This window comes from Falco punctatus (assembly GCF_963210335.1).
Source record: "Falco punctatus genome assembly, chromosome: 1".
Classification (NCBI taxonomy): Eukaryota; Metazoa; Chordata; class Aves; order Falconiformes; family Falconidae; genus Falco; species Falco punctatus.
In genome coordinates this window covers 102,882,068-102,896,572 of record NC_137580.1, presented here as the reverse complement: position 1 = coordinate 102,896,572, position 14,505 = coordinate 102,882,068, and the positions used below count along the sequence as shown (strand labels likewise).

Genomic DNA, 14,505 nt, shown 5'->3' with positions numbered 1-14,505 from the left:
TCCCCATTCCCATGGACAGTCTGAGTGAAGAACAAATGACCGAGGTAATTTGCACACCACTATTCACAACACATGTCAGAACCAGAGCCAGAAAATGGATCACAAATCTCCTGATGTGGCTTTTGATCTGGACCTTACTGTGCTGCTATGAATGAAAGGCAGAGGGGGTCTTGCATTTGAATTTGGGAGGAGCAGACCCAGGCTTTTAGTAAGGATTCTGTGAAAGAAGGGAGAGGTTGTTTCTTGGAAAACACTGAGCACTGACAGCATGAGGTTCCTGCACGGTGCAGGGCTCTGTCCCAGAACTGGGAGGAGGGTGATCATGACCAGATTTGAAATCTGTTAAGATGGCGGGGATTTCTTCCCTGACTTCCCTGGGTTGGTCTTCAGTGTGCTAAAAGAATCGCTACATAAACAAGATGTGTATGGAGATCATGGAAATGGTGAACAAAAGACAGGATATTATAGACCAGTTTCTCTACTGAAAGGCAGTGTCTGAACTCAGCCTTTTCTCATGAATGAATAATGAAGTGGCCATGTTTTATTAGCTTTACTTAAAATTGTCTACTAGTTGAACAACCTTTTGAGCCTTTTAACACTTCTGCAATTTGCTGCAGCAATGATTTCTTTTCTTTTTTGTTCTTTTCAAGATACAGTAGCTAATCTGATCTTCGTGTTTCAGTAATTGTCTCAGTTAATGTGTATGAGGAATAATTCCATTCTGTGAAATGAATACTAGGTGAATATTTAATTCATATGAGTTTGCTGCATGAAGAACTTATGGGGTAGGCACATGCATTAATTGCTAAGCTGCTGATTTATTAAGTAATTTTTTTTTTCTTAGCTTTGTTTACTCACTACCCATTTCTGTGGTCAGATTTGACAGTGGGGAACCTCAGAGTCAGGAGGAGCTCATCAGCTCACAAAGGGGCTTTATGCATATGGTAAGTCTTGTGCTGGTAAACCAACGTCGGACGGGCAGCTTAACCAAAAGATACATCGTTCTGTCACCACCACAGCTTTGTGTGAGCCCAGCAGCTTCTTCTGCTAAAAAGAGTAGCACATTCACTAATGATACTGGTATGTTTCTTATTTAGCCCTTAGGGGCTTTATCCAAGCAGACCCAGCGCCTCACTGGGAACCTTGCCTGCAGTACGACCATAAAGCTCATTGCAGGCAGAAATGATTTCTGAAATAACGATGTTTTTAGTAAAACTCTGAGTTGACCAATGCTGACACTAATCACTTGCCTGCAATGGCATTTGTTCCGGCACTGTTGCAACCCTGACTCTTTGGGGCAGAGCAGAATTTAAAACAACCTGCAAAAACTGGTTAGAACTGTTATTTAAAGCCAAGCAGTGTTATGGTTTTATTGTTAATATCAGGGGGGAATGTTACTTGCAAGACTATGCTTTGATTTTTCTTCATCTCCTGAAGCAACATGCTCACAGAAGAATTCACAGCCCTCTCAAATTACATATTACAACGATGACTTATTTCACAATCCATTTTGAGCATAGCAGAAAAGTGTATTTAATATTGCTGCTGTTGTTTCTATCTCTTTCTGTATAAAGTTACTGCTTGATTTTATGTGTCATCCTCAGCTAGTATATATTTGCATAGCTCTGTTGACATCAGTCATGCTATATTGATTTATACTGCTTCTGTCTGCCTCATTATTATTTTTATTTTTTGTTTGAGAAGCTTGGTGTATTTTAAGATTCACAGAAGATAAAAAGGCATTGCGTTCTCAGAACAAAACGCATACAGTGGCTGCTGATGGGATATTTTAGACTGGGGCAAGCAAATAGGTAAGCAAGATGTATCAGTGAGGTTCTGTAAATACCGGGGCTGCTTGTATACCATACGCAGAACATATCGGATGTATAAGCTGGGATTTTTAAAGGCGCATTAGATTTGCAGCTATCACTAATAGTTAGAAGGATTTGGTGTCCCACAAAACAAGGCTGCCAGTTGTGAATGTATTGTTTACAAAGAAACAAAATTGCTTTTCCAGAGATGTCTGAAGTCTCCATCTCTCTAGACTAAAGCGTGAAGTGCAGAGCTCAGGAACAAGATGCAAGAGGGCACAGGTAGAAGGTGGAAAGACTGGCCAAAAATGAAATAAACACCCAAGGGATGGGTGGCCAGGAAAATGTGTTCATTCTTCTCTGGAGAGGATATTCTAAACACGTGAAGGAGACAATGCTGCATCACTGTACAAGCAGCAGCCATACCGTGTCTTGCAGGACTGTGAGAAAATGCTTCCATGCCTTATCTCACCCATTTGCTTATTAGCAGGCCCTTGGGTCTGAGTGCAAGAAGAGGTACAAATGGCTGGAAATATACAACAGAAATCACATAGGGAGGGATTTTACTAGCCTTTACATCTACAGAATACACCAAACCTGCTGAGGATGGCCAAAATCCTTTGCCCAAATCTCAGGGCATTCCTGTAAAGAGAAGCTCTTCCTGAGCACTTTCACAGATCTACGATCATGTGTTCACTGTTACAGAGATTATACTACAAGCAAGATGACCCCACCTTATCACCTTTCAGATGAAATATCGATGTGTCAGTACTCTACCCAGCCTGGAAAGGACCATCCTCCGCCCAGGTTTCTCCACAGGTAAGCACACTGGGCAGGGGTCTCCCCCAGCCCCCACCATGCTGTACTCCACTCAGGAACCTTTAAACTACTTCCCAAACTCAGTGCATGAAGTATTAATGGGAGAGAAATTGCAGACTTCTCTCTCTGCTTTCAGGGACGTTCCATCAATTTTCCTTCTCCCTTTTTCTTTTCTCTGCACTGCACTTCAGTTGGAAGCATATGGATCGAAGAGAATTATCTCTTAACAACAACTTGGGTTGTAGTATGTTTCAAAGACTCAGGCTTTATTAGTCACAGAAGACCTTGTAAAAGTTTGCTTGGGATCATTTTTAACAGCAACCAATAATCCTTCCCCCATCAGCCAAAGCAAACCAGTGTGAGCCTCTCCCAGCTCCTGCACAGATGTGTCTTACAGAAATACAGCTATTTGGGACAAGCAAAAGTGACATTTTTGCCAAGCTGGAGGTTTCATCCACAGTAGCTTACACTAATATGGACCTAATTTCCTTCTGAAAGCTACCTGAACACTAAGCATGCTTGATGCTCAGTTGGCGTAATACTGTTTGGAGTGGTCAATAATTGCATTTGACTTCACGTTGTACCTTTCTGGCCTCAGACTACTTAAAGCCAGAGGAGACCTAGTTATGCGGTGAGCCCAGCCTCTGCTCCTGCATGTTCCATGTCAGATGCCTGTTTTCATAAAAACGTATTTTCATAAAAGCATATTAATACAATACGTTAAATAGCAAGCCCGGAAAATTCTCTCACCCCTTCCATCTGCAGCAGCTGAAAAAACAGGTAGATTATAAAGCAGCATTCCCTGCACCCTTAACTGCTTTAGTATCCAGTGTCATGTTGGGTCTGCTAAACCAAAAGTTACCTCCAGCAGTTTGTTAGTAATAAGGAAGGATAATATATGGGGGAAAAGAGGCAGAAGATGAGAAATTGATTCCAGGGATGTGGTGTCCCATAATTCTCATAAAACTAAAATGAAAGCTGAGCACATCCAACAGCTTTAAAAATCAAGACGCTCCTGTAAGTGCCTAAGTGCAGAGGTAGGTACTTCAGGTCCCTGGGTATGGAGATACGGAGCAGTTAGCCCAATTCTGCTCTCTGCAGATTAACTTCAACAGAAAACTTTATTGTTTTAATCAGTAGAATTATGCTGATAAATGTGAGTAAACTACAGTATGTCTCCTAGTCCATTTCTGACAAACAAAGACATTGTAGCTGTCCTACTCTAGTGCCAACACAAAAATAGTGTCAAGGTATGAACTTCAGAAATGTAAACCTGAGCTGTCATTAAAAATCAAATATCATGATAAATTTAATTCACATTTCATAGAAAGCTGCATAATATCAATAAAAATCCTTTAATAATTGCTATGCTGGCACAGTACAGTGTAAGACATAAAGAGACATGATTTTTTTGTAATTTAGAGGAGGTGGAACTAAACACTGTTTTTTAAAAGAAACTGTTTCTCAGGGAGAAAAATGAATGTTGGAGGAGGATGTAATTTATTAGGAATTCTACTCCACCCTCGTTTACAAAGACTGCTCTGAAATTAAAACTTTGAGAGATCAGGTTTCTAATTTATTCATAGAGTTAAAGGCCAGAAAGAACCAGGATCAGGTAGTCTGACCTCCTGGGTAACACAGGCTATTAAATTTCCCAGTTCTTCCTATATCATAACCTGTGTCAGGCTAAAACATAGTTTCTCTTAAACAATGATTTTAAAAGCTGGGAAAACATTCTTACGTTTCTTTCATGTGCTTTTTGGTGAAGGTGAGAGAGAAAGAAAAACTCAAATCAATTGGATTGCTGTGACATAGCAGTAGAATCGGTATAGCACGTGACAGTGCAATCTGAACTGGGCATCACTGAGATGTAAACAGTTGGTCTTTTCTGGTAATAAAAGCTGACCAGTTTTCAGGGCAGATACATATGCTACCAATTGAGCAATGTGCTTTTGTGAACTATTTTCAAAGGGACCAAAAGGCAGGCATATGCTTCTAAATCTCTTGGTCATATTGGAAAATCCCATTCTCAAACTGAAAAAACGGCTGAGAGCTGAATGCTGGACTTCCTGAAGTCAACAGTAGTTTTCTCATTTACATGTAATTGAGGTCAGAATTTCGTCCAAGAAGATCAGTTAACTTTTTATGATGCTAACTGAAGAATTGTAATAGTATTTGCTGTTTGTGCTTTGCTTCCACAGCGGATATAATTCATTACCTTTTATTCCTTGGTTTTTTCCCCTCCACCAGCATGAATATATGAATATTTAAGATTCTTCAAAATCTAATGTAGTCTCCAAATTTCATTAATGTATTATTTACTTGATATTTTAGATATTAGATATTCAGTAAAACGGGATTGCATCAGCAAACCTTCCGGGACCCTCCATCCACAACGACACAAATTCTGATATTGCCATTTATCACCAAGCTTTACATTTTCACAATCCATACAGCATTTGTTCTGTCCACATAATTTGGGATCATGTTTTCAAATGAAACTTCCCGAAACCCACTGCCACCTGCTTTACTCCCTGTATTTGGAAGGGCTGCCATTCACCAATGTTCACGCTGCCGGCTAAGGAATCTCAGGCAATTAGAAGCACAAGTTTAGTCAGCTTCCACTAGGTGTTTATTAACAAATCCCGTGTAACTATCAAGATCCAAAAACTCTTGAGTTTGTTTGGCCATATGTGACAAACATGCACAGCTTTATTGCTTGTGACTCCCCTGTCCTCCATGGACCAAGTTTTCCCCTGGTGTAATTTAGCGTAGATCTACTGGAGTCAATAGATCTCAAGACTCTGAAGTTCTTATCTCCCTGCTGCTCTGATTTTTTTTTTCCTCCTGATAAAATTACTTATATTTATACTTCATAGTTTTATTATCATGAAGTAGGAAAATAAGAAACACAGATAAATTGGTTTTCCATCGTTTCTGGGAAAACTTGCACTTCTGCTGATGCCACCCAGCTTCTTTTTTGAATTCTCACATTTCCTAAACTCTAAAATGTTTTTAAGAAAGAGCTATCAATTACACAATGACTTCCAGCAGCTACAAAAATCCAAACTTAAACTTTTCTGGGCCAGCTCATCTACCAACACTTTTACATACCCCATGATCTCCTGTTATTGATAAGGATAGTTATATCATTGTTCTTAAACACAAGAGACTTGGAAGGCAGGCCCAGATGTGTGCCTGCCTTGACCATTACTGTCAGGAGGATGCAGACTGGATCAGACTGGAGGTCCATCCAGTCCAGTCTCCTGACCCCTACTTTGTTTCAGAAATTGTTTTAGGTTCTGAGCCATTAAAATGTACGTCTTCTCCAGCCACTTTGTAACCAATATTATGGTTACTCTGAAAGTTCTCATTATTCTTGACCTTAGGGCTGCCTTGCAGCAGTGAGTTCCACCGATTGGGTTAGTTCGTTTGCTTGTGAAAGGAATGACTTTCTCTTCTCTATATATATTCCCTTGATGTTGTTCTGGAAACCTGTCTTCTGCTGTGTTTCAACTAACTACTTTTAGTACTGCCTTTATCCTTATTCTTGAAGCATTTCCTTTTTTAAAGGTCATGGCTTTCTGTTTTTCATTGATGGTTCACTTCGAGCGCTCCTTCTTCCTTAACTGTTTCTGTTTCAAACCACCCTCTAGGAGCACACCTTTGAAAACAACCAGTCCAGCCCTTTTGCTATGAAGCTAGTCAATCTTCTCTGATAAGCAATGCAATTTGTATAAGCAATGTGATTTGGAGAAAATTGTTTTAGTTTCATGGAATTGTTTTAAATTCCTCTGCCATTCACACAATTGTCCTGGCTTCTATTTTGTATTAGAATTTTGGTTCTCGTTATTTGCTATTCTTATAAATGCACTGTATGAGCAAAGTTGAAACAATAACAAAAAGGCTCTTTTCCCCATTTCTCTTGTTTTTTTCATTCCCAGATCATACTCCTTCTAAAACAAAAATAATAGTCCGCAAGATTTTGATTCTGCTACTTTAAACTACCCATCTCCTAAAAAGATGCTAACCCCAGAAAGATACATTTGCTATTGCTGGGCATCTTATGTGGACTAAAGTCTTGAAAATTCCATCTTTAAAGCTTAATGCTAAAACACAGTGCAAATTACTCTTGCTAGAAGCAAGGTTCTTGCCATTTCCTCAAGCAACGAATTACCTCTTGATTTTCAAGTTATTTCCAAATAGCCTTTTCAGATAGCTATGCCAGGGGCTAATCCTAAGAAAACCCCTTTTAGTGTTTTTACAGTTGCAAATTTTATTTTGCTCCAATGCCTAACAGTGGTATGGAAATTGCAATTGTTGCTTTTGGTCTGTGTTAACCTTTCTCTCTTCATTATTTAGGAACAGAAAGCTTTTGTTATCTGTCTCAAATCAGAAGATTATAGGTCTGTTAGTACACGTTCCAGAAGTACCCTTTCTGTGGGTGTTAATAACAAAGAGTATCCAATTGAGTACACTAGTCATTAACCTCAAAAACAGTGACTCAGCAAGGTACCAGAGCATATTAGTGCCTGTAAGGAGAAAAAAAAAAAAAAAAAAAGGGCAAAGGAAAAAAAAAAGGCAAAAGAAAAAAGAGCTATTTTCTCACACCAGATGCCAGGCAAGATGTATTTCTAGAGGAAAAGCTAACAGGCAGCCTAAGAACAAATGTCTGTGGTATCCTTCCCGGTAAGATGACTTGAAATACTCAGCTGGAGGCAGGAACACACTGGAGGGAGAACTTCCTGAGTACGTCTGAGGTTTTGCGTTGACAGTAAGGCCCACCTGCCTCCCTTGCAAATCAGTTAAGGTTGGTGGAAATGCTTCTGCTGGATCAGACCCAGAAAAGGGGTAAGTCACCTGTATTGCGCCCAAGGTGGTGACCAGTGATTTCTAATGCTTGATACAAATATTCTGCAGAAGGAAAACGTTCTGCAGTGGAGGATGATTTAGATGGATGGGTTTTAATCTTATTTTTTTCAGTAGACATGCAAATCTAGGGATTTGTTTCTACAAAGAAAGTAAAATAAATCACGTATCATTTCCGTTTTCCACATACGTGCATTCAAGAAGAAAACAGACAGAGCAGACTTTCAGCCATGCAGTGAGTGTCTGCAGAAACGTATCTGACTACAGGTCTCTTAAGTCACTTTAATGGTGATGGATGTGCAGGAAACTATAATCAATTACATCGCCCTGAAAATTACATAGTTATTTTCCAAAAAACCCAACAGGTAACAGTTGTTTGATACAGTACAGCTTAATATTTCTCAGAAGACAGACCTTGTAATATTTGAGCTTGCCTGTACACACAAATTGTATCACTTCAACAATACTTGTACAGCTGCTTCTGTATAGTAAGATTATATAGATCTGGCAGGCAACTATAATTGAGACAGAAGAACCTGAAGCAAGATAGAGAAACACATTTGTTAAACAGACAAAAAAAAAATCTGAACACAGAGATCTAAGGTCAGATCTAGGAGGTGATGTTCTCTAGCTCAGTATTTGAGAATGTTTAAAAACTAACCATGCCCCTCTGCAATGAGCAGTGCGGCCCTTCTGTAAGGTACATGCTCTCACACTATCGGATTACTGACAGCTTTGTGCTTCCTCCTCTTCTGGTTCACACCCATATGCACCAGCTTAAAAGTCACTGCATGCTGCCCAGGAGATGTGGCGTGGAGAGAGGCGGTGAAGATGTCACTTGCCTTCCAGATAGACAGGGTGTATCTGATTCCCAGTATTTCATGTCATTGCTTAATAGTCATAGAAGATATATTAAGAATATTACTTAATCAGTGGCCAAAGTTAAGGTATGGAGTAAACAACATATTACACCGTCAAGCAGAGCATCATCCCTGGAGAATCAGACCAGCCTAGAGGGAGCCTGTTGGAAAAATACACACTGATGCTCTCAGCCCGCGTTCACTCCCCTTGCTGCTGCCCTTCTTGGCACCTCAATGGAGAATAATTAGCAGCTACAGGAGGCAGCAAAAGGCAGGTTTGGTTCTGGTACAGATGGAGTATTAAATGATTTCCTTTATCTTTTTCCCCTCCAACCTCCCCCACTACGTGTCAAACCGTGCAGTGGGCTGATCACCTGGCAGACAGAGGGAAACCAGTGCTTGTGGGTCCAGAGCCCCTCTTCTGCACCCTGAGCGTCAGGGTGCCACAGGTTTGGTTCTCTTCCCCACCTTGCTCCTCCCCTTCCTTCTTCCTTCCCAGCGCATGTCCTAACCCTCCCAGGTCTCTGCTCCTACCGCTTTCCCGCCAAAGCCAGTCAAGCAGCTTCCCCCAGCTGCTCCCACCAGGCAGGTGACAGAAGCACCAGGTGAGAGGGGTGGCCATAAGAACAGGCCAAGGAAGTAGATTTGTTAGTGCCAGGGACTTTTTGGTCCTGAGGTGGCACGGGCAATATGCTCTAACACAGCCCCTGCGCACAACTGCGGTGGGGAACCTGAAGAGAAGGGTGAGAAAGGCAAATGGCCACATGCCCCACAGGAAGGGCAGGGTAAGGGCCATGCGAGGGGCTGGTGGGGGCCAGGTGAGGGGCTGCTGAGGGCCAGGCGGCCAAGCCCCGGCTGGGGGAAGCCCCAGCCTGCTGCCCCTGCGGGCCCACCACCTGTGTGGTGGCAGCCATGTTGGGGTGCTGCCATGTTGGCAGCCCTGCTTTCCCGGGGGTGTGTGTGCGCGGAGTCCCCTCAGGGGGCAGCGGGAAGAAGGCGAAAGCCCACCGTGCCCGCGGGCAGGAGGCAGGCCTGGACACCGAGGCTGAGCAAGGGCTCAGCACGGCGGTGGCCGAGGCAGTGAGAGGAGCACCTGAGGGGGCTGCCGGCCACGAGGGAAGGAGGCGGTGGGGTGCGGGAGCGGGACGGGCGAAACTGAGGAGAAAGTTGGCGGGACGCGGGCGGCAGAGGGGCGTGAGGCGGGCGGGGACGGGGATGGGGGGGGGGGGGGGCAGCGCGGCCCGCCCTCCCGCCGCCGAGTGCGCAGGCCCTGCGCGCATGCCCGCAACTTATTTCGCGCGGCCGGGGCGCCGCATTTCACGCGGCGCCGAGCGGAGAAGCGGGCGGGGCGGCGGCCACGTGACCGGCGCGGGCGCGGGGCCGGCGGCCGCTGGGGGCCAGCACCGCCATCCGCCCCGCGCCGGCTGCGCGGCCGCTGCGCTCGCGCCGGGTGCCCCGCGCCGGCTGCCCCGTGCCAGGCCGGGCCGCCCCGCCCCCTCCCTCCCCCCCTCCCCGGCGGGCAGCGGGCCGCGGGGGCACGGCGGCGGCAGCGCGCAGCGGGGCCGGCCCCGCCGGAGCGGACCCGGGCCGCGGCACCACCTCTGCCTTTTTTGTAATTATCGTTGTTGTTGTTGCCGGTTTTGGGGAGGGGGCAGCCTCCCCCCCCGCTCGGATCTATTGTCACCACCACCAGCACCCCCCGCCTCGCCACAATTAATCCGATGAATTTGCCATGATTGATCCGTATTAATAGCTGGGGTGGGTGGGCGTGTTTTGAGGCTTTTTTCCCCTTCCTTCTTTTTTCCCCCTCTTTTTTTTCTTTCCTTTTTTTTTTCTTTTTTCTTCTTTTATTGTTTGGTTTTGTTTTTGGAGGGACCGGGCTGGGATCCGATCTCCACTCCACAGTCCATCCCTGGTCGGTGCCTGAGAAAATTGCATCTGGATGCATCGTTATTATTATTATTGTGTTTGATCCAGGGAGATAAAGGAGGAGGGGGAGAGGAGTGCGTGTTCGTGGGGAGGGGAAGGCTGCACCCTTCCTGCACACACACGCACACACACGCAGAGAGAAAGAGAGCTCCATACATCTATACATATATATCTATTTTTTTTCCCCCCACCTGGAACTTCTTTTAGTTGGGGAGGAAAGGAAGAAAGAAAATAAATTTTGTGCAAGGAAATACTCTCAGCTCCCTCCTTCCAGCGGGTCTCTCTCCTTCTTTCTTTATTCCCCCCCTTCTTCTCTGCTTTTTTTCCTCTTTCGAAGATCCTCGCCCTCCCAGCCCCTTGATCAAAGCATTCCGCTATTCTGATTTATTGCCTGCTTGGTGAGGTTTTTTTTTTTTTTCCTCTTTTTTTTTCTTTTTCCTTTCTCTCTCTCTCTCTCTCTCTCTCTCTCTCTCTCTTTTTACAAAGGCGACCTGAGATCAGCCATTACTTTCCTTGGCTCGCTTATAGGAATCTCTTACATTTGGTGCTTGCTGCTGGTGGTGGTGGAACCGCACTCGGATTCTTTCATCCCCCCCCACCCCCTTGCTGTCCTCTCCTCCCTCCCTTTCTCCTTCCCTCTCTCCCTCCCTCCCTCCCCCGTTATTCCGCCGGGGGAGCCGGATTTGTGGCTGCGGTGGGGCGGGGGGGGACGAGAGCGAGAGGGAGAGCCGGCGAGAGACATGGATGGCCCGGCGCGATGCAACGGGCTTCGGAAGAAGCGGCGATCGCGGTCCCAGCGCGACCGGGAGCGGCGAGCCAAAGGCGGGCGGCGCGGCTCAGCCGCCGGCGGGGCCGCCAGCCCCGGGGCCGCCGCAGCGCTCTCCTCCTCGGGCTCGGAGAAGGAAGACAATGGGCCCCCGCCGCCGTCCCGGCCGCGGCCCCCCCGGAGGAAGCGGCGGGAGTCCTCCTCGGCCGAAGAGGACATTATCGACGGTTTCGCGATGTCCAGCTTCGTCACTTTCGAGGCGCTGGAGGTAGGAGCGGCGGCGCTTTGTGTGCGCCTCATTGTGTGGGGGCAGCGGCGGGGGGAGCCCCCCGCAACGACGACCCGGACACCCCCCCCTCACCCCCCCGCCCCCCCCCCCTGCTCCAGACACCCCCCCGGGCCGGCGCCGCCGGGGGTGCCCGCGGGGGCGGTCCCACCGCCCCTTCCCCGTCCCCGGGGTGCCCCGCTCCCCTCCCTTCTCTCCCTGCCTGCCGCCGACACCTGCAGCCTGGCGCGCCGCTCCCGGCGGGCGGCGGGGGGCTCCGGCGCGGCGGCGGCGGCGGCGGCGGGGACCGGGGCGACCACCCCCCGGGGCGCCTTCGGTAGGGCAGCGGGGAGTTGCGAGCGCTCCCCCCGCGGGGCTCCCGCCGGCGTTTCCCTTCCCCTCCCACGGAGCAAACTTTTCTCGCGTCGCCGTGTCCCACTCGTGTCCGCGGGGCGGCGTGGGCCGGGGGGTCGGGGAGAGTGGGGGGGGGGATGTCGATGCGTGGGTTTGTCTGGCGGCTGGGTGGGGGTCGCCCGTCCTGCCGCGCTCCCTGCCGGCCTCACGAGTGGGCTCGACGGTCTCTCACCCCACGGGGGGCCCTGAACATCCCCCCCCTCCAAATGCTGGAAGAAGAGGTGCGGGTAAGGTGAGGCTGGGTCGGGGGGAGGGTGGCACCGCCCGGGAAGGGGCTTCCCGGGCGGTGCCACCCTCCCCCCGACCCAGCCTCACCCCCCCCCAGTGCCTCCTCAACCCACCCACCCGAGACCGTGGAAGCGCTGTCAGCGCATCCAGGGTCATGGTGGGGATGCGGCCGCCCATGGGAAGCTCCAGCCTGTTTGTTTGAAGGGCTTTGTTGTTTATAACTTCTGCTCCGGAGAAGTTTGCTGTGGTGAAAAAGCAGATTTATTTGGGTTTACGTGCGCTGGAGTCACAACTGGAACGATTAGGAACTGTCAAAATAAATGCGGAGATGAAGCTGATTGTTTAAGAAAAAAAAAAAAAAAATCTGTGTAGCTCTTAAGCTGTTTGAATATTTAGCCGGGAATATTTAGCGGCATTTTCAGGGGGTTTTGTGTCTTTTTTTCCCTCTGGATTTGGAGCCACATTTTGACCTTGGTTACACCTGTATCCATCCAGACTGAATGCCTCCAAGAGAACTTGCTCTGCTGTGGCTGAAGGGAGGATTTTTTCACTCCAGCAAACCTCCACATGGTTGGTGTTGGGCTCATGGAAGCAGTAACAAGCAAACGCCGAGCTAATGACGAGCCTGGATTTTACCACCATTTCTCACCTGGGGAGCCCAGCCACAAGTGCCCTGCTCCAGGCAGGGAGGGCAGGAGTGCGAGGATGTGTTTGTCAGTGGGAGCAAGCTTTGCATGCTGCTGTTTGGGACCAAATTCTGCTCTTCCTCAAACAAAGCCCCCGGTTTGTGTCGTCAGGGGGTTTATGGGAATACGGGCTTCAGGATTTGACTGTAGTCCTTTCTGGAGGGGAAGTGAAGAGCAAGTTTTATGGTCAGAACTTGGTAGGGTGTTTTAGAAAATTTCTTTATTCCGTTTCACTTCTTGTTTATTTTCCACTTGAAATGAAAATAATTACTGTGCTCTTTTCTCTTTGCAAAGCCAAGAATGGCTACTACTTGCATCCTGTCGTAATCTTATATCACTAAAAAGGAGCGCAGAAACATTACCCAGTTCTGCCAGCTAATATCACATTCAGATAAAACAATAGCTCGCACACTGAGACTTGACATACTTTTAATGTTCATGTGATAGGTGGCACATTTTGACCTAACGATTTCATGCTGCGTTGAGAAATAATGTCACAAAATCATTGTTAGGTGCTTTTTCCTGCAGCTTGGTATGTATGTTGAGAAACTTGTTTCTGAGGATCAGAGGGAGATGAAGGTGTCTCAGGCAGGATCCCAACGCGGCAGGAATTACCACGTACATTGCGTGTCACAGCCTGAAGTTTTTATTGTGATTTTAGTGTTGGCGAGGAGGTTGCAAGTGACTGGTGGGGCGAGATATCTCAGCCTTGGTGAGATGTTGAGGTGTTAACGTGTTTGAGTGTAGAGGAGAAGCCTTGGGGGCCATGGAGAGGTGCCCCGGTGTTTATACCTCTCATGCTCTGGGTCTGCCCCCGGCTCATTGGGGGCCCTGCAGGTTTCTCCCCAGGTTCCAGAAGACACTTGTGCCTGGCATGTGACAAGGCTGCCCCAGCCCAGGCTTTGTACTTGAATGTCAGTTTTTTCTCAGGCTTGGCTCAGGTGGAAGCCTGCAGAGACAGAGTGTGTTTTGTCTGTTCCATGCGAAAAACAGGGAGGACCAAAGTGTGGAATGTACTCGCCGCTGGAAGGTGGAGACCCGTGGTCCAGGCAAGGGGAGGGTGGCTCACGTGGGGGGAGGGACAGCTACCACGGTGGGAGGCTGAGCTCTTGGCTTACAGGAACGCCTTTGTGGCAGTAGGTGTGTGAGTTGGGTGGATGTGAGCTGTCACCCTAGCGTCTTCATGTGAATTCTGTGTGTAAAGCTGGGATGAAGAGCAAGAATTTCCATCTAGCTTTGTTTTACCTGTCCTTTAGTAAATGCTTTTTGTTGAGGTGACTGAAAAAGCCCGAACTGCAAAATGCCAGGTTGTGTGAGGCTCGTAGGTGGCAAGGGGACACAAGACGGGCACGTGTCCCAAGGCCGCTGCAGCTTCGGTAGGAGTCACCTGTGCCTATTATGGTTATGTTGATAAAAATTCCCATCTCTTGAAGCAAAACTGTCTTTTCAGCCAGCTCCCACCCTCGGAGCTGTTTTTCTGTCCAGGTATCGGTAGCTTTCTCATGCTTCTCAGGTGTAAATTGTTCGGTGTAGAAATAGAGGCCATCTGCTTCTAGTTACCTGTCTGGTTTATGGTTTATGGCGCTCCACACCTTCATCTCCCTGATGTTTGTGTGGGGAATAGAGGGGAAGAGGGAGCTGAATGAAGATGGTGGGTTCTCATAGTTGATTTTTTTAATTCCCACCCCCCCCCCTGAAGTTATGGTCAAGCAAATCCAGTGTGATTGCAGCTGTGTCCACGCTGATCCTTGCCTGGCTGGGCTCTGGTGGAGCGATGTGCAGTGTGGGCCTGCCACCTACACACTGGACAGCATCTTGGCGCTTTGACCTTCAGAAACCACCGCTTACTCTGTAGTTA

The 14,505-nt window shown here is 47.5% G+C and overlaps 1 protein-coding gene across 5 annotated transcripts in view; it reads left to right on the top strand.

Moving 5' to 3' along the window:
- The first annotated feature begins 8,919 nt into the window (after positions 1-8,919).
- The window catches only part of AUTS2 (activator of transcription and developmental regulator AUTS2), a 796,643-nt gene continuing 791,057 nt past the window's right edge, over positions 8,920-14,505 (top strand). For 4 of the 5 annotated variants that reach the window (XM_080401885.1, XM_080401886.1, XM_080401887.1 and 1 more), the window contains exon 1: positions 8,920-11,322. In XM_080401885.1, the coding sequence (XP_080258011.1) occupies positions 11,029-11,322 (294 nt within the window). In that variant the 5' untranslated portion in view covers positions 8,920-11,028. The remainder of the gene's footprint in view (positions 11,323-14,505) is intronic. The other variant, XM_080401888.1, reaches the window with a different exon arrangement.